The sequence below is a fragment of the Mustela erminea genome, chromosome 9, assembly GCF_009829155.1.
Source record: "Mustela erminea isolate mMusErm1 chromosome 9, mMusErm1.Pri, whole genome shotgun sequence".
Taxonomy (NCBI): Eukaryota; Metazoa; Chordata; class Mammalia; order Carnivora; family Mustelidae; genus Mustela; species Mustela erminea.
This window is the reverse complement of record NC_045622.1, coordinates 54,217,438-54,238,245: the sequence shown is the minus strand read 5'-3', so window position 1 is coordinate 54,238,245 and position 20,808 is coordinate 54,217,438. Positions and strand designations below refer to the sequence as shown.

General features: G+C 38.2%; 1 protein-coding gene across 4 annotated transcripts in view; it reads left to right on the top strand.

Annotated features, from left to right (window-relative positions):
* The window catches only part of UVRAG (UV radiation resistance associated), a 298,599-nt gene that overhangs the window by 36,567 nt on the left and 241,224 nt on the right, over nt 1-20,808 (top strand). For all 4 annotated transcript variants that reach the window (XM_032359467.1, XM_032359470.1, XM_032359468.1 and 1 more), the window contains 2 exons: nt 4,630-4,664; nt 19,869-20,030. In XM_032359467.1, the coding sequence (XP_032215358.1) occupies nt 4,630-4,664; nt 19,869-20,030 (197 nt within the window). The remainder of the gene's footprint in view (nt 1-4,629; nt 4,665-19,868; nt 20,031-20,808) is intronic.

The window sequence follows — 20,808 nt, the reverse complement described above, 5'->3', positions numbered from 1 at the left end:
TGTCATGGCTGAATGGAATCCATTTATCATTTTCTTTTGGGCCTGCATGTTGGGTTTTATAACTTTTAACTACCATAGGAGGAGCCAGGAAGTTGTTTCATTAATAAGCCTAGTTAATCCACCTTATCTTTTGGACCTGTGATGATAAACACAAATATTCTCTTCATGATCTTTATGCAGCCCTTGGTGTAGGATGACCACGGTAGAGGGCCAGTTGGCTCTTCCTACAAACTCACCTGTACCATACCACCTGTTTAGTGGCATCATTTCTCAGTTTATTTTATTTATTTGAGAGAGAGAATATGAGTGGTGGGAAGTGGGAAAGGCAGAGAGAGAGAGAAGCAGACTCTGCTGAGCAGGGAGCCCAATACAGGCTTGATCTCAGGACTGGAGATCAGGACCTGAGCCGAACGAAGGCAGATGCTTAATGGACTGAGTCACCTAGACATCCCCATTTCTTAGTTTCAAAAGAAGTTTTTGTTTGTTTGTTTGTTTTTTTAAATTGGAAGAATATTTGAAATACTGATCTCTAAGTTATTCTTTTATTTTGACTGAATTCGCAGCAGATCCTAAGAAGTTATGTGTGAGATTTTTTGACTTTTGGCATCTTTCAGTGCTCTTAGGATACTGCCTTCTTGTTAGGTAGTTCAGATCAAAGTTATCACAGCCCCAGAGAACAAAGCCTTGTGTTAATGGATGAAGAACTAGGGTTCTAATTGTGGTTTCCTCTTAAACTTGAAATTTTTATAAAATCATGTTTGTTCTTCAGTCATAGTTTTTTTTTTTCACCCATGAAATGTGAGTTCCCAGAATGCCAGCCAGTTATTTTGGATACATTAGAAGATGAACTCTGTATAATCCAGAAAATTGTGGGTTAGTTTTGTTCACTGCGCTTGGAACAATGCTTGGCACATATTAAGCCCTCATATTTTTTCCATTTAATTTTTTTTTTTAAAGATTTTATTTATTTCACAGAGATCACAAGTAGGCAGAGAGACAGGCAGAGAGAGAGGGAAGCAGGCTCCCTGCTCAGCAGAGAGCCCGATGCAGGGCTCGATCCCAGGACCCTGGGATCATGACCTGAGCTGAAGGCAGAGGCTTTAACCCACTGAGCCACCCAGGCACCCTTCCATTTAATTTTTTTGAACAGCTAATGCAGTCGTGGTTCAAAAGAAATATAAAGGTTTCAAATCTTTTCACCTGTCTCATCTCCGTAGTTTTTTTACCCCACCCTAATAACCACTGTTTCTACATTTTTTGTTTCTCTTTGCTGAATTCTTTATGCAAATACAAATAAAAATAGTACAAACTATATATATTTCTGTGCCTTGCATTTTTCACCTAAAATGTCTTAGATGTTTGTCTATAGAGAGCTTCTCTGATTTTTCAGCGCTTCCCTAATTTTTTTTTCTGCACAGTTCTGCAATAAGTAGGTGTCCCATGATTTATTTAATTGGCTTCTCTTGGTAGGCATTTAAGTTGTCCTAGTCTTGCTCTGCACACAGGACTGCTTTGAATAACTTCATAAGTACATTATTTTGTATGAGTGCTAGTATAGCTGTGGGGTAAATTTCCAGGAGGTGGAAATAGCAAAGGATGTGTACTTCTAGTTTTCATAGATATTGCAAAAATTTTTTTTTATTTGCATTCCCACTTACTAGGTATGAGTGCCTTTTCTCCCATGGGCTCACCAACAGACTGTGCAATCAAACTTTTGAATTTTTGCCAATCTGATAGGTGAAAAATAGTTTTATAGTATAGTTTAAGTTTGTATTTCTTCTTTTATGAGTGAGGTTGAGGTACTAAAAAAGCATTTGTTAAATGAATGGAATGCTGCATAACAGCCAAAACATGCTGTGCAATGTCTGATTGCTTTGTTTTTCTAGGTCTGACTTAGCCTGGATAGAGAGGCATTTGTATCTAATGGGCCCTTTCATGTAGAAATAGGTCTTGAGTGGTATCTTTTTAAAAATTTACTTGTCAAATAATTTTGCTTAAAGTGAATAAAAATTACCAGAACTGTGTTAATAAAAATTATAGTTCACAAAGTTCACAAAGTGTTTATAATTCACTATTTTACTTGAGCCTCACAATAACACTGTTATTTTCCATTTTTCATTATCCTTTGAAAGGTAAGCTATGTGACTCAAAAGGTTGACTGACTTGTTCAGAGTGAATATCATAGGTGGAATGGGGACTGGAATTATTTTTTGACTCTAAATTCTCCCACGTTCACTATTAAATTCTCCTATGTTCACTGTTAAATCACTACTGTATCATGCTGCTAATTTTATTGACAATATTTTAGATGTAACAGAATGGTGGACAGTGTACGCCCATGTTTAGCATGTTAGAAATTACCTCAGACTCCATGATTTCTTGTAGGGCTTTTTTGTGGACCTCTTTCCATTTAAATTATCAGGTCTATTTTGAAGGTCTCACGGAGAAAGCAGATTGTTTAGTTTCATTTACACATACATTCAGTCAGCAAAATTTTGGAAGAAATAATAATACTAGTCATCTTCTTAGAGTTGCAGATACATATTTTGGGAACTGTTTAATTTAGACACTTTGCAGATTAAACTGAGGAATTCTTTCTTTCTAAAGAAAAGAAAAATATCTTTTTTTCCATTGATTTTAAAGTAATACATGCTTGCAAAAAATTCAAACAATACAAAATTTTTTTGTGTGTTAAGTGAAACTACTTTGAAATAAAAAATGATTTTTTTATTCCTTTTGGGTCTTTTCCCCCTAAAAATAAACATGGTACATATTAAATAGAATATACACATGCATGTGCCTGTGTGCACGCACACACGCACACATACATATACCTACACACAACATCTTTATAGTTAATTTATGGTTGGAATAACTGGTTAATCATTTGGGAAAAAATGAAAAGAATAATACTTAGGGTTGCCAGTGTTGGGAAAACAGGTATTTTCGTAAGTGGGCTTGTAAAGTAGTACAACACGTTTGTAGACTATGGCAGTATCTACCAAATTCAAATTGTATTTTTCCTTTTATCTTGCATTCTCCTTCTAAATGTTTATCTTATATATCTCTGAATGATTATTTATAATATTACTTGAAATATTTAAATATTAGCAGTAACCTAAATGTCCATCAGAGGGTCCTTTTAAAAATAATTAGAATTATCTCTTCTTATTTCAAATAATTTTGTCAAACAGAAAAATTGGATACTGCCAAGCAGAAAATAAAAGTTAGCAGCCCATTCCTATCACCTAAGGTAAACATTATTGACATAATTATAAAAATTTGGATCCTGTTGTGAATTCTTAGAACCTGTCTTTTTTTAAAACTTAATATGTAGTGGCTATCTTTCCATAAAATAATTATCCATACATATATATATGTATATACATATATATATATTAGGAAAGATAAATATAGAGTAATATAGATATTATGTTTATCAAGAAATGCTTTAATCTAAAGATCTTACCTGTGAGAGTTTTACATTTAGGCCTACTGTTCATTTATTGCCTGACTCTTCCTTAGCTTTAGTTTTTAGTAAACTTTGACATGTTTCACTCTTTTTGAGTTTCATCTATACTATTACATACTTAATATATATTTTTAAGTTCATTATTTTAAAAAGTTTTTAGAGATTTATTCATTTGAGAGAGAGCGGAATGGTGCACGTGGTCACGTATGCATGTAAAGGGAGGAGCAGAGGGAAAGAATCCCAAGCGGACTCCCTGCTAGCACAGAGTCCAACTTGGGGCCCCATCTCATGACCCTGAGATCATGACTTGAGCTGAAACCAGGTGCTGAGTGCTGAACTGACTGAACCACCCATCATTATTTTTAAACTTAGTAAAATAACTCAGTAAATTAAGTACAATAACTCATTCAATTAAAAAGTCTTTATTGTTTACTCCATGCCAGGAATGGTTTTACATGCTGAGGACATAGCAGTTGTATCAAACAAATGCTTCCGTCCTTTCAGACCTTGCAGTTAGGGGTTGAGGAATATATGGGACATAAATTTAAATATAGAAGGAAAAAAATAAAGTGTTGTCTGTGTGTATCACCTAACATCATGTCAAGTACCAGTGGTCCATGTATCACACCTGGGAAGTTTGTCTTATAGCATCACAAAGATATGAAGGTCCTTGTAGACTCTGCAGAGACAGAGTGTCATGATGGTGACTTCAGCAGGTTCAGAAGAGGCAGTGTTTGTCTGCATCGCTGCAGGTTCATAATGTTTACAGTACACATGAAGGTCTGTAGGATCATGAGATTTTAATGCTTACAGAGCATATGGAATCAGTTTTTGTAGAGTGGTTGTAAGGTAGGAGAGAAGAAAGTCTAAATTTTTAAGGGATTAAATTAGAATCTGGGGTAAAATTTGCTAAATTAAATTTTAACAGTTTTGGTCTTTCTTTATGAAAATTTTTCCTTTAAGACCCTTTTATTTAATTTTTATTTAATTTTTATTTATTTATTTATTTATTTTTTACAGTTGAAGGTATAGAGAAAATAGTTCCTTTGAAAATGTTTTAAATGTTTTACTGGAACATATGTTAAAAAATTTATAGGATTAAGAGTTAATGAACTTATTTTTTTTCATATCACTTACTTTTTTTTCTTCTTTTCCAGAATTTTATAGGAGTGAAGTGATTAAGAATTCCTTGGTAAGTTTGCTTTCTGACAGGTACACTTGAGTAAGCCTATAACTCCTGTTTCAGAAAATGCTGAGACATAAGTTCAAGTTCAATTCTGCTATTTATTATGATACTTCTACGGTTAAATCTTCTGCTTAGTTATTGCTTAAATTTTCATTGATTTGTTCATTGTTGTATCTCTCATCCTTAGAATGTGCCTGGCACATAGTAGGTGCTTGATAAATATTTGCTGAATGAGCTGATATTTTCTCTATTAAAAACTTCAGTTTTTTAAATTCATATTCTATAATTCTGTTAGTTTTTTTTGATTATCTGGTTTATGGAACATAATAAATGATGTCTTTGTTTAGATAAAATTCTTAAGAATTGTATGTCTAGGGCCATTGCATAGGCTCTTCCTACTTATTTTTTGGTGGTGGAATTGCTAAGGTAGAAATTTGGAAGTGTCCTACTTTTGATAATGTACACATGAGATATTTGCACAAATGGCTCAGTTTATTGAGCCATGTTGACAAAAAAAGGACTTTATGGGAATTATAATATCTTCTTAGTGGTCAAGACTGCTGGATTTGGCCTCTGTCCACTTTTTCAACCTCATTTCTCAATAGTTTTCCTTACTCATTGTGCTCTAGGCATACCTCATTTTTTTGGTGCTTCAAACATGCTGAGCTCCTCTCCCTTTCTTATATCTAGAACACTTGTTTCCCCAGCTCTTTGTTTGCTAAAGACATCTTTGAGGTCTCAAGTTATAGGACTTTGGTTTGGTCTTCTATGACTGTTCGATTAAGAGTGGTTCCCTTTCTCCTAGTCACTCTTTTTTATGTCACCTGTTTTATTTTCTTTAGAGCATTCATCACTCTTGGAAACTTCTGTTTACTGATTTCTTTATGTTGATTACGTGTCTCCCACCTACTAGAACACAAGTTTCATGAGGGCAGGGACCTTGCGTAGAGTCTAGAATAGTATCGGTGCTCAGTAAATACTTGTTAGATGAATAAATGGATATCAGTTATGTTTTATGTTTACAGAATCCATTTACATACGGGTTCCATTTTGATCCTTATAACAACCTGTAAGGAGATGAGGTAGGTCTTAAGGAACTTACATCCAGAGAGGCCCAACAACTTTTGTAGTCACATAACTATAGGACTGGATCCTAAGTTCAGACCTCTCTCTTCAGGTCTCTGTTACTCTTGCCTCTTTATCAAGCTGCCTTCTCAATGTCTCTAAAATAAAATAATAAATTTGGATCCAGGGCCAGACAGTTTCCTTGAGCCTGTTTCTGAGGAGCTCCAATCACCAGTGCAGCTCTTGTTCTGAATATAGTAAATGACATGAAATGACTAGCGCTATGCCTGACACATAGTAGCTCTTGAGTCAATATTAGTGTCTCTTTGTCCCCTGGCTCAGGTGAAAATGTAAGTATTCTATACACCAGTGAGAGCTGGGGAAGAGTGGGTAGTTTCAGGGGCAGGTAGAATAGAATTTCACCTTGATTTATTCTACCCTCCTTTGGGTAGTCAAAAGTCTATTGGAAATGGTTTTACACCATCCCATTGCTTTTTCTCTGGATTTGGGTCATAGTGGATCCTGTGCTAATAGTGCTACGTTAGTATATTGTTCTACATTATTGTATTTACTTGGTATTCACTTGCCTTTCAAGTTCATATTTCTAAAACCATCTCGTTGAATGTTAACTCTTCAGCCCTTCTGGCTCCCATCTTCTGTTGCTTCTGAGATGTCCATGAGGTTGTGATACCTTCATGCCTGGTGTACTTAGGTTGAATAAATGTTTTATAAAAATACTGTAGAATGGATTTCAGACAATGGAGATATTTGGACAAAAGACTTGCAAGGTCCTTTCCGGTTACAGTTTGTCCTGCTGTTGTTTCCTGGGGATCCCACTTTGAGCATTTGCGTCCATTGTGATTTTTGATGAACGGTTTCCTCTCACAAAGTAGATGACAGCTTTTGGAGGTCAAGAGACTGCTTGAATATCTTTATTTACTCTGGCTCCCCGTGTACTCCTTGGGAGGTGTTGGATAAATGTTGATTGGTTATGTTGCCTTTTAAGGATATTCTTTGAGGTTATGATATTTCTGGTAAGGATTGTCTTTCCTATCTTTTATAGCTTAATATAGGTTTGATAGACTGTAGTTCGTATGTTCTTTTCTTTTGGAAAGGACTCTTCCTTCTTTGTTTGTTTTTTTTTTGTTTGTTTGTTAAATCACTGTGACTGATTCAGATTAATGGGCATTGAGCACCACAGGAGTCAACAACTCTCCAGAATATGCTGGAGATGGCACACTGTTATCTCCCTTCTTGCTGTTTCTGAAGAACCACAGATGAGCAAAGTTTGTAGGGCTTTTTCCCTGCTTAGGAGCTGGTGATTTGTAAGCTGTTGTGATATCTGCTGAATAGAGTTAGTGATTTAAATGCTTTTATTCCTCCTGATTGCCCTTTGTTCTTGGCACATAGAAGGTGCTCAGCCAATGTTTCTTAGTGAATGGATTTCTCCATAAATGTGTTTATTGACTGACTTCTAAGTAATATCCTGAACCCCCAATCCTCAATTAGCTATTAAAGATTAGGCAAAGTAATGCTTCATTGATTTTTAGCTGAAGCTGTGGGTGAATTTTCACCCTGGTGAACTAAGCTGGACTCTAGTGAGCTTGTATTCTTTTTTTACTCCTTTAACTTCAAGGCTTCAACTGTTTATCCTAGGTTTGTATTTTTAGCTTGGTCCCCAGTCCAGGGTGGCTGCTTTTGCCATTGTGATGTCAAAGGAAACATGGAAAATGGACATGAGTTAAGAAAGTTTTCACCCAAAGATTAAATTGACCTTATGTGCATATTCCTTGGGTCTTTCTAACTCTTGGCTACTGCAGATCACTGCCGTGGTGCTGTTGGTGTTCGTGCCTTGCCTGGTACATTTGCAACTAGCCATGTGTGGCTACTGACCGCCTAAAATGTGGTTCAGTAATACTGGAGAACTAAATTTTTAATTTTATTTAATTCTAATATAAATAGCCACAAGTGGCTAATGGATATGGTATTGGATAGCGTGGTTCTGGATACTTCTGAAGAGCTTCCTTACAATCTGACATTAGCAGGAAGAGGTTTCCCTTTTTCTGTGCTTTGAGAAAACAAAACTTTGGGGGCACCTGGGTGGCACAGTCGGTTCAGGGACTGACTGGCTCTTGATTTCAGTTCAGGTTGTGGGATCGAGTCCTGTGTGGAATTTTGTACTCAGTGTGGAGTCCGCCTGAGATTCTCTCTCCACCCCCTGTCTCTGCCTCTGCCCTGCCCCTACTCCCTCTCTCTTTCTAAGTAAATAAAAATCTTTAAAAAACAAAAGAACGAAGAACCTTGTCCTTATACTACTGATACCATTCTAAAGCGGTGTGATAGCTGTTCCTTTGGTTGTCTTAGCTTCTTTAATATATATGATAAACCTTACAAAGGGAGGGACCTGTATGCGTATCTTCATAACCTCCAGAGTCATTGTGATGTCTTGTATTTGGCAAACAAGTAAGACAAGAAAAATAGCCTAAGCCAAGTTAGATCTAAAAGTCACCATTATTTTATGTTCACCGAGAAAAACAAACACTTGTAATTAAATTGAAACACAGGACCTTCGTAATAGTCCTGAATGAGTCGTGATTCGATCTTCCTAGCCTCTTGTTACTTTGATATTTCTTTTACCCATTCCAAGGTATTTATTTAGCAGTCTTTCCTTCCTTTAGGTATATTGCTCGACCTGTGTTGGGAATCTTTTGTATCTCAGTAACAGAACGTAAATACGCTTTCTCAATCTGGGAATTTCATTAAGTCTTAAAGAAAAGGATGGATTAGGGTTTTTTTCTTCATTCACAAATATTGCTTCTCTAATACCAAATTCATGTCTTCTTGTTTTATGTCTGTGCCCTTTGCCTATACAAAACTTAATACTTTTTTTTGAAAGTTTAATATACATAAAGAGGAGATTACAGTTTTAAATATACAACTTGATGAATTTTCTGAAATTGAATATACTGGTATAACCAGCTTCCAGGTCAATAAGTAGAGTATTTTTAATGACTCTGAAGGCCCCTCAGGCCTTCTTCAGTTACTGCTGCTGTCCTGACTTAACATCATAAATTAATTTTATCGACTTCTAAACTATACAGAAATGAAATCATACAGTATGTACTCCTTTGTATCTGATTTGCACTTTATATTGAAAGAGTCTCAACTGTGTATTTTAAGAGTCATTCAGATTGTGGGTATATTTGTAGTTTGTTTGTTCTGTAATACTGCATTGTATGAATGTACCAGAATTTATCCATTCTTCTGTTGAGGGCATTTGGTTAGTTTCTAGTTTTTGAGTTAATATGAATAGTGCTGCTGTGACCATTCTCATGTGTATCTCTTGGTTGACCCTATGTGTACATTTCTGTTAATGTGATACATATCTAGGAGTGGACCTTTAGGGAGTATTCATAGGATCCACTTTAGTATTTATTGCCAAATAACTTTTCCAAATTTTTCTTTCATTTACACTCTTGCCAGCCGTGTTTGAGAGTACTGGGTTACTCTATGTTGTTCTGTATTTTTAACCTTTTGAATTTAAAAATCTGATAGATATTATATACAGGGCTTTTTGTTTGTTTCAGTTTAAACCCAGAGAGATACTTTAAATGGCATTAAAGTCAGCACAGGCAAACAGGGTTCAGCTTGCCTAATTTAAGAGTTTAAGAACAGTTATTTATAAGGTTGTGCATGTAGAGACAGTGCCATCTAGTGACTGCCACCTGGCGGTCAAAAATAGTAGAACCTTATTGATCTTAATATTTCTAAAATTAAAATTCATCCTCAATATCAAGGAAAGGGCATGTTAGAATTAATGATAAATAGACTATGCTAGATGGTATTAAAAATAATGGCATAAAATAAAGCAGAATAGGAAAGTATCTGGCAGTGCTGGTTTCTGGTTTCCTTTGGTAGTCACATAGACAAAATGTCACATAGATGAAATCATTTGAATAGATACCTGAAGTAAGTGAGGGAGAAGCTATGTACCTGTGTGGGGAAAGACTGTTATAAGTCAGGAAGCAGGAAGGTTACAAAGGCAGGAGTGTTTTTGAGGTCTTTAAGAACTGGCTAAGAAGCTAGTCTGGCTGGGGTTGGGTGGGGTGAGCAGAAGTGGTTTGAGGCAAAGTATGACAATATACTAGGCAAGTATGACAACAGGGGCAGAGGAATTGAGGGTCAGGGCAGCAAGGGAAATGACCTGGAGAGATGGGAGGTGATGGTCAAGAGCTGGTCAGCCTGAGAGAGATTTGGACAGGGATATATATATATATAGTTACAGGCCACACAAAGTTAGGGGTAGACAAAGACACTGTCTGGTAGACAAAGACATTGGATGTATTCATTTTTCTGTTTTCTAATGTCCCTAGTGCAGTGCTTCACCCAGGGAAGTCCAATAAATGCCTATTGCATTGAGTAACTGAAGAATCCAGCTTCTGCAGGCTGGAAAGTGGAGATGTGTCTCCAAGTTACAAGTCAGAGCTCTGGTTTCTACTCAGATATATTTAACATAGAACAATTAACTGTCAGTGTACAATTCAGCTTTAAAGTTCTCTGGCTTCAGGTAGCCATATTCTCTAAATGATTTGTTAACTTTTGGATTTTGTTATTGTTGTTCAAGAGGAGATTAGATTGAAGGGTCATTGGTTAATAACCGAAATGATTGAAGCAGTAAGAACGGAAGTAACTAAATTCTCTAAAGTTGATTTTGTGTATTCACAGAAGTACAGATGAATTAGGTAATGAAACCATATGTACCCATCTTCAACAATTACAAAGTTGATCATTAGATACTTTTACAAAGAGGGAGTTTTTAAACTTTTATTACAAAATTAAAATCTCATAGTGGGAATAAGAGCAGTGGTAGTTTGTGTGTGTGTTGAAATTTGTACATGTGTGTTTCTTTAATAAATAAGAGGTATCAATTACAAAGTTACCCACCTTTGATACTAGTCGTGTGTTGGATGCATGATGTACATTAGTACTTATCCTGATACCCGTGCTATAAGGTAAGAAATATGCCTGTTTGATAGGTAGGGAAACTGATGTTCAGACAGGCTGAGAAGCTTGCTTTAGGCCCCTAGGGCAATAGTGACTTTGGAAAGCCCTGTTCTTCTACAGCTTTATGCTGCCTGCCTTACTTCACATTTCCTTTAGCTTTCTTCCTTCAACTGAGTCAGTGTCTGCTGGAGGTCGAGTAGAGGTCAGTGATGGCCCTTGTGATTGAATAAGCAAAGGTCTAGAGCAAGTTTTATTTTTTATTTTTTAAAATTTGACAAAGAGAGAGATCACAAGTAGGCAGAGAGGCAGACAGAGAGAGAGGGAGAAGCAGGCTCCCTGCTGAGCAGAGAGCCTGATGTGGGTCTTGATCCCAGGACCCTAAGATCATGACCTGAGCCAAAGGCAGAGGCTTTAACCCAGTGAGCCACCCAGGCATCTCAGGAAAACTGCAAGAGCAAGTATTTTTAGGGACAACAGGTGATATAATTATCAGAATCATAAGCTTCGTTTGGAATTTTGACTTCCTGAGCTGTGTTTAAATCTTTGGGAAAAAAAAACTGACCCGATGGTGTACTTTTTATCAGTTACTGGCCTGCGTGATTGTTAAAGTTTATGTTTCTCTTGATTGTAACCAAATAAATAAACATTTCATCTCTATGGGTATGCATGAGTGGAGAGTTGTCTCCTCTTAATTATGCCAGATTATGTTACCCTGTATTAAACTGCACCATCTTTGGGGTTTTCTAACTTCTCTCTGGTCAACTACATGATATGGAGGGAGACTAAGATAATTGACACATACAGTTAAAGTACCAGGGAAGAACAGGGTTCTTTGAAAACACATCGGAGTATTATTTATCTCATTTTAAGAGAGGGTGGCTAGGAAAGGTTTCTAGCTGAAGCTTATTTGTAAGTTGAGTTGTGAAGGATGAGTAGAGGTGAATTAGAGAGGGAAAAAGAGTTTATTGGGCTGAGAAGTAACTACTGCTTTATAACGTCAGCATGCAATTCCCGAGAGTTATCTTGTATGTTTAAAGAAATTTTTATGACTTCTTAAATTGTGTTTCTTATGACCATACATTTGTTACTGGGTGATAAGAACAGTGATAGTTTTATGTTTTGAAATTTCTTTTGTACAAGTGTGTTTCTTTAATAAAAAAAAACAGCCATTGAGCAGCATTACGGAGAAGTTGCTCTGGCTAAATAATGAGTTTACATTCTCCTGTGGGTGAGTGGGCAGTGAACTTTTCAGAGCCATAAATATCCTGATATTCTGCAGCTGTACCGCAGTGAATATGCTATAGGTCCCTAGATCATCTAGTACTTGGATAATTTGTTCCATCAATGAAATAGGCTGACCTGTGTAGGTTAAATATAAATATAAATCATCTGGGTCTTTACAGTAACATTATTGGGCAATAAAGTCTTTCAGTGTGTCTGAATGTACCAACTCAGGAATTACGGCTCTTTGGCGGCTATGTCATGAAAGTATAAAGGAAGGTCATTGTAATGAGAAGACTGACAATAGCTGTGCTGTATTAATGTTGTATTGGCTTAGAAAAGAAACCCATGTCATCTATTCAACAGTATGAAGTAACTTCAGAACACCACTCTCACTTTCAAAGGCTTTTTTAAATATATTATTTATTTATTTGACACAGAGAGAGAGAGATCATAAGCAGGCAGAGAGAGGGGGGAAGCAGGTTCCCTGCCAAGCAGAGAGCCTGATTCGGGGCTTGATCCCAGGACCCTGAGATCATGATCTGAGCCAAAGGCAGAGGCTTAACCCACTGAGCCACCCAGGTGCCCTCAACGGCTTTTAATTTATTTTAGAATGAAGTATTTATGGGCGCCTGGGTGGCTCAGTGGGTTAAGCCGCTGCCTTTGGCTCAGGTCATGATCTCAGGGTCCTGGGATCGAGTCCCGCATCGGGCTCTCTGCTCAGCAGGGAGCCTGCTTCCTCCTCTCTCTCTGCCTGCCTCTCTGCCTACTTGTGATGTCTCTCTGTCAAATAAATAAATAAAATCTTTAAAAAAAAAAAAAGAATGAAGTATTTATGAATATTTAATACAGCTGCCCCCTTAGCCCCCAAGTCCTTCCTCTCCCTGTTCAGATATATTCACCAAGTCTTTACCTTTTTTCACTTTGGGAAGGGGTGGTTATTTCATGGTTTTTCTGGTGGTTTATTACTCTGAGAGTGAGAATTTGAAATTATACTGTGTCATAATCTAGGGCACATGTACTTTTGTTGAGAGGTGATCTTACACATAGAGTAAATAGCTACCTTTTCAGGTGGTATAATTTGAAGGTCAGGAGGTCCTCTAACACCTTTAAACTTTAGACTTTAAGGCCTAAATTTACATCATGAAGAGATACCTTTATTTGATTTATTACTTCAGCCTCCTCCTTTTAAGATGCTGTATTTTTTTCTGCTATTGGGTCTTTAAAGAATATAGTTTCATTACTTTTCATTGATATAGAACACACATTGCAGTAAAGGGCAAAAATAATAGCCTGATGACTTTTCAAAGGGAGAAGTTCAGAAAGTAGAACATTATCGGCATCCCTTTGTTCTTTCTCTAGTCGCTCCCTGCTCCCAAGGAGAACTACTGTCTTGACTTGAAGCACCCACCGTTGGTTAGTCTTGCTTGTTTTTGAATCTCTCTCTGGCATGTTCTCTCCTGCTTAGCATTACGTGTGTGAAATTCATCCATGTCGTTGCATGCCGTAGTTCATTCTAATGCCATGTCCTTCGGTGCACATGTATATGCATTTCACTGCTGTTGGGTGGATACCTGGGAGAGGAGTCAAGTGCTAGGTCATAGGTGACTTTCAGCTTTAGTGGATACTTCCAAATAGTTTTTTGAAATGGTTATACCAGTTACAGCCCCAGCAGCAGTGTGAGGTTTTAGTTGCTCTGCATCCTTCTCCAAACTTGGTATTACCTGTTTTTAAAATTTTAGCAGTTCTGGTTGCATAGCGATATTGTACTATGTTTTTAATTTACATTTCCTCATACAGTATTCTAATTGAGTAACTTTTCAGGTTTTTGCTTTTACTGGCCATTTGGATACCGTTTTTTCATTTGTCTTTTTTAAAAAGATTTTAATTATTTATTTGAGAGAGAGACAGAGAGATCACAAGCAGGGGGAAAAGGGCAAGCAAACTCCCCACTGAGCAGGGAGCCTGACATGGAGCTTAATCACAGGACCCTGAGATCATGACCTGAGCTGAAGTCAGAGCTTAACTGACTGAGCCACCCAGGTGCCTTCTTTTTTTTTTTTTTGGTATAAAGTTCATGTTCTGGAAAAATATGCCAATTAATACCAATTAGGAATAAACAAATTGTATGCAATGACTTGACACTTTCTAAGTTTATAGGATATATTTGATCTAAATTGATAATTTAAGTAGTTTTATTTTCATGCTTCTTGTTTTTGACTATTTGAGGATTCCAATTAGGTGAGATATTATCATTTGAATATTTCATATCTCCTTCCCCTTCCCTTTCCTATTTAGGGGACATTATTTACTTTTCTCATTGACTCAAGCCTATCAGGAGTGACATCAGATCTTATATCCTTCAGGGGCTTCCTAAGACATAAAGCCTGATTGCTTTATGCTAAACAGTCTCCAGCAACATGGGCTACCTCTATTCAGAAGTTATCTGATGTTGTCACTATCTTTTTTTAAAATTGCTTTTCATCGTTATCATGTCTTTAAAGTCAGATATATAGACTTTGACCTCTTGCTCTAGATATAACCAGATGTATGACCTTAGGCATGTTATTTAATGGTATATAGTATTAGTTTCTCCTAAAAATTGGGATGAAGCCGTGGACTCACAGGTCTCCAAGTTTTGTCAAGATTAAGTATAGCTTATCTGGAATGAATACTTCTTTCTTGTAGTAGTAATATTCTAGCCTTTGCTGTCATGTGTAATTACTTATTTGTGTCTCAACCCTGCTCAGGGGTATAGTATGGTAATGGGGCAGTAAGAGCAAGTTTGAATCATGGGAAGTTCCTTTTGCCCAGAGAATGGGGCACAGGTAGAGGGCAAAATTCTTTCTTTTTCTTTCTGCCTCTGGCTGTGGGCTCTAAAACGAGGAAATTGTTGACAATCTCATAAGGCCCTTTTATTCTAAATTCTGTCTTCTGTGCTTTGGTGGGGAGAAAAAAACCCAAGAACCGAACAACACAAGAGGAATGTTAGAGACCTAGGTTTAAATTCTGGAGCTGTGTTTACTAGGAGACCTTAGACAAGACCCTTAGTTACTGTGTTTCATTGATTCTTTTTTTTTTTTTTTAATTTTTTTATTATTTTTTTTAAAGATTTTTATTTATTTATTTGATAGACAGAGAGAGATCACAAGTAGGCAGAGAGGCAGGCAGAGAGAGAGGGGGAAGCAGGCTCCCCGCTGAGCAGAGAGCCCCATGTGGGGCTCGATCCCAGGACCCTGAGATCATGACCTGAGCTGAAGGCAGAGGCTTAAACCACTGAGCCACCCAGGCGCCCCTGTTTCATTGATTCTAAGATGCACATTTTTTTCACAGTTTAACATCCCTGAAATCTAGATGCATCTTAAAATCATTTGATGTCATGAAATCTCCTTAACATTTTGACTTTTCAGAATGTTTCAGCTATCTGAATGATTGTCTCTCTTTTTTTTAAAGATTTTTAAACAAGATTTTATTTGAGAGAGAGAAAGTGAGAGAGGGTGAGCACATGAGCAGGGGGAGGGGTTGAGAGAGAGGGAGAAACAGATTCCCTGCTGAGCAGGCAGCCTGTGTGGGACTTGATCCCAGGACTCTGGAATCATGACCTGAGCTGAAGGCAGATGCTTAACCTGCTGAGCCGCCCAGGGGCCCCCTGAATGATTCTCTTAATGAACAATAAAATTATTTCATAAAATAAAGTTGACCTTGTCATTCTTAACTCTAAAACCTTCCCATGGATCCTCCACATCTTGTTCAAAGTACTCCTCGGCAATGCATAAAGAGGATGCTTCCGGTGGTTTTTTGTTTTGTTTTTGTTTTAATTTAAATTGTAAGGTGATCTCTATACCCAATGTGGGGCTCAAACTCAACGACCCTGGGATCAAGAGTCTGGTAGACATGAAATAATGTAATTATTTAAATACAGGTTTGAATCTAACAAGTTGGAGGTATTTTGAGGGCACTGTGTATGTGTTGCTTCTTAATAATTGTCTTAAGTATTGAATAAATGTATTACCATATGAAGCCATATTAGTAAGAAATTAGAATATATCCTCCTTCTAATAGCTATAGTAAATAAGCAGCAAAATTCAGAAGTACTGGTCATTCTGAGCAGCAGCGTGCAGCATGGGCTCCCCTCCCAGGTCAGGGCCTGCCGCTGCCCTGGAGAAGCCTGGAGAACAGGCCGAGCTGTGAGGGGACTGACTCACTGAGACGGCTGAGGGATCTATTTCTGCTGCTTTGGCTGGAGAACCCTTTCCTGGCCTTGTTGGGATGGAGAATTCGGAGCCCTCCTAGGGTTGTTGTCATCTGTTGAGCCCCTACTTATGTGTCTGGGGCTTTGGGGTCTTGTTCTGTGAGGAAGATTTAGTAGCTCATTTTACAGGGGAGGAAGCAGACTCGGAGGGCCTAACTCATCACACGAACATGACCTTGATTGATTGGTTGGTTTGGTTTGGGTTTTGTGGGTTTTCAGACTTTTTGGGCCGCACGTAGGTCCTCCTAGGCCCTCTTCTCCCTTCATTCACACACTCTCTGGCTGACCTGGCTCGGGACGTGGTTGCTTCTTCCACCTTCCCCTTTCCTCTGGGCTCCAGATGGCCCCTTGACGTCTGCGCTCACGTGTCCCAAAGGCCTCTCACAGCTGGCCCGTTGGGGTGTGGACTCCCGGTTCTCTTGCCCACCCCATCCCCGTGCTGCACTCCTTTGCCTCTGCCAGTCTTCCCCTGCGCAGAAACTGGCACATCATCTGCCCGCTGTTGGAGGCAGAGACCCAGGAGATGTTCTAGATTCCTCCCTTAGCTGGCCGCTCAGCTTTGCCCATCTCCTGTCACATCTCGTTCCAAAATACCTCCCACTTCCGTGTCCCATCTCTGTTCTCCATCTCCCAGACTGTCAGCTGCAGGCACGGCTGCACCAGCGTCTGGACTGATGTTCCTCCTCCTCTTCTTGGTTTCCTCTCTCGGCAAATGGTTGTTGGGGGCACATGTACTTATAGGTATACCTCATTTTACTGCACTTTGCAGATAAAGTGTTTTTACAAATGGAATGTTTGTGGCAACCTGACTTCGAACAAGTCTGTTGGTGCCATTTTCCCAAAAATATTTGCTCACTTCCTGTCTCTGTGTCATGTTTTAGTGATTCTTGCAGTATTTCAGAATTTTCATTATGATTATACTTTTTTTTAAAAGATTTTATGCATTTATTTGTCAGAGAGAGAGAGGGAGAAAGAGAGAGAGAGAGCACAAGCAGGGGGAGTGGCAGGCAAAGGGAGAAGCAGACACCCTGCTGAGCAGAGAGCTCAATATAGGACTTGATCCCAGGACCCTGGGATCATGAACTGAGCCAAAGGCAGGCACTTAACCTGCTCAGCTACCCAGGTGTCCCATTGTGATTATACTTTTTATGGTGCTGTGACATTGCTATCACAATTGTTCTGGGCCACCATGCACTGCTCCTATAATGAGAGTGAATTTAATTGATAAATGTTGTGTGTGTTTTGACTCCTCCACCAACCAGCCATTCCCCCACCTCTCTCCCTGTCCTCAGGCTTCTCCCCTCTTCCCCTGAGATAGAACAATATTGAAATTAGGCCAGTTGATAGCCCTACAATAGCCTCTTAGACGTTCAATGAAAGAATCACATGCCTCTCTAAATCACAAGTTAGAAATGCTTAAGCTTAGTGAGGAGAGCATGTTTAAAACCAAGATATACTGAAAGCTAGGCCTCTTGCACCAAACAGCCAAGTTATGAATGTAAAGGAAAAGATCTGGAAGGAAGTTAAAAGTGCTACTCCAGTGAACACACAATGATAAGAAAGCGGAACAGTCTTATTGCTGATGTGGAGAAAGCTTGAGAGGTCTGGATGAAAGATCAGTCCGGCTACAACTTTCCCTTAAAGCAAAGCCTAATCCAGAGCAAGGCCCTAACTCTCAATTCTGTGAAGGGTAAGAGAGGGTGAGGAAGCTGTAGAAGAAGTTGAAGCTAGCAGAGGTTGGTTCATGAGGTTTAAGGAAAGAAGTGTGTCCATGAGGGTTAAGTGCAAGGTGAAGCAGCAGGTGCTGATGTAGAATCTGCAGCAAGTCATCCAGAAGGCTTGGTGAAGGTGAGTAATAAGGTGGCTGCACCAAACAACAGATTTTCAGTGTAGATGAAACAGCCTTCTTACTTGAAAGGGTGCCTTCTAGGACTTTCACAGCTAGAGAAGTCAATGCCTGGCTTCAAAGCTTCAGAAGGACAGGCTGACTCTCTTGTCAGGGGCTAATGCTGCTCATGACTAAATTGAAGCCACTGTCATTTACCATTCTGCAAATCTTAGGACCCTTAAAGGTTGTGCTAAATCCACTCTGCCTGTGCTCCATAAATGAGGCAAGAAAGCCTGAATGGCAGCACATCTGTTTACAACATGATTCCATGAATATTTTAAGCCCACTGTTGAGATATGGTCAGAAGAGGATTCCCTTCAAGATATTACTCCTTGTGGAAAATGCACTTGGTTACCCAAGAGTTCTGATAGAGATGTACAATGCAATAACAGTTGTTTTTGTGCCTGCTGACACAGCATCCATTTTGTAGCCCATATGAATCCAGGAGTCATTTGAACTTTCTAGTCGTAAGAAGTACATTTTGTAAGGCTATAGCTGCTGTAGGTAGTGATTCCTCTGCTGAATCTGGGCAAAGTCAATTGAAAACCTTCCAGAAAGGATTCACCATTCTAGATGCCTTTAATCGCAATCATGATTCATGGGAGGAGGTCAAAATATCAATATTATAAGAGGAGTTTGGAAGAAGCTGATTACAATCCTGATATAGATGACTAATATAGATGACGGTGAGAGGTTCAAGACTTGAGTGGAGGGAGTAACTATACATGGGGTGAAAATAGCAAGAGAACTAGAATGAGAGGTGGAGTCTGAAGACATGACTGAGTTGCTGAAACCTCATGATAAAACTTGAATGGATGAGCAGTTACTTTTCATAGAACAACAGAAGTGGCTTCTTGGGAAGGAATCTACTCCCAGTGAAGATTTTGTGAAGATGGTTGAAATGACAACAAAGGATTTAGAATATGACATAAACTTGGTTGATAAAAGCAGTGGTAGGTTTGAGAGGATTAAGTATATGTTTGAAAGAGGGTTTATTGTGGGTAAAATGCTCTCAGACAGCATTGCATGCTACAGAGAAATCATTCATGAAAGGAAGAGTCAATCAATCAGTGCAACAGATTTGGTTGTTGTCTTATTTTAAGAAATTATCACAGCTGCCCCAGCCTTTAGCAGCCACCACCCTGATGAGTCAGTAGCCATCGACACTGGGCAGGACACTCCACCAGCACAAAGATTATGAATAGCTAAAAGCTCACATGATGGTTACATTTTTAAGCAATAAAGTATTTTTTAGTTGAGGTGTGTACGTTGTTCTTTTTTAGATATGATGCTGTTGTACATTTAATAGACTGTGGTATAGGGTAAACATAACTTTTTTTTTTAAAGATTTTATTTATTTATTTGACAGAGAGAGATCACAAGTAGGCAGAGAGGCAGACAGAGAGAGCAGGAAGCAGGCTCCCTGCTGAGCAGAGAGCCCAATGTGAGGCTCCATCCCAGGTCCCTGGGATCATGACCCGAGGCGCCCAATGTAAACATAACTTTTATATGCACTGAGAAACCAAAAGATTCATTTGACTTGCTTTAGTTCGGTACTTGCTTTATTGTGTGCTTTGGGACCAAACTTGCAATTATTTCTTAGGTATGCTTATACCATTATCACCCCCATTGTGGTAGTTAGATGTCTTCCTGGTTTATTTAAGTCTGCAGTTTGATGTATTTTTTAAGTCTTTTGGTTTTTAAAATCAAAATGATTTCTAATCTAATTGAAATAACTGTAAGCAAACTAGAATCTTCATGCTTTCTTTTCCATCAACAGAATCCAACATGGCGGAGTCTCGATTTTGGAATAATGCCTGACCATCTTGATACGTCTGTGTCTTGTTTTGTGGTGAAGATATGGGGTGGAAAGGAGAACATCTACCAGCTTTTGATTGAATGGAAAGTCTATTTGGATGGGCTGAAGTACTTGGGTCAGCAGGTAATTTTTAGACTGTAGTTTTAAGTGTTTGTCTTCTCTAAGCCTACCTAACCTTTCTGTATATTGTTTAGATTCTACATTTCCTATTATAGAGAACCCTTATGATTATTTACTTAATTATAGAAATTCTGAGTCATGGCCAAGTTTAAAAATAATTTTTAATTGAAGAAACTTATGAAGAAGTACCCTGAGCTGTTATTTTAAGAGGATTGTTTTTTTTTTGTAGGAAAGAATATGCTTTCCCATAGCATTCTGCTGCTTCTGTTTTATTGCACTTGATCTTAGCCACAAGGCTGAGAAGCGATCTTCTCTTTTATTGGGTCTAAAAATTAACTTGCAAATATAGAACATACTATTAAATACTTCTCTTATGACCAGTAGAGTTGAATGATTTTGGGAAGGAGAGGTACTATTTAGTTAGTTATTTTTTATTTAAAATTTTTTTTTCTTTTTGAGAGGTATTACTGTTTATTAAACACAGGGCTGACAAATGCCTGGCTTGCATACTACTACCAAGTCCCTATGAGTGAGGTAGCTATTGGATTGTAGCATTCCTCTAGCTGAGCTTCGAAGTCACTCCATAATCCCTTTAAACACAGTGTTCTGGGATGCAGCTAGCAATGTATCAGAATTGCTGATATATGAAACCTATTTACCATCTCCAGACTAGGTTATTATACTTAATATTTTATAGTAGTCTTGTGAAGGTTGGTATTAGTGCCCTTATTTTCTAAATGGGAAAATTGAACCACAGGGAGTTTAAGTAACTGCTCATGAT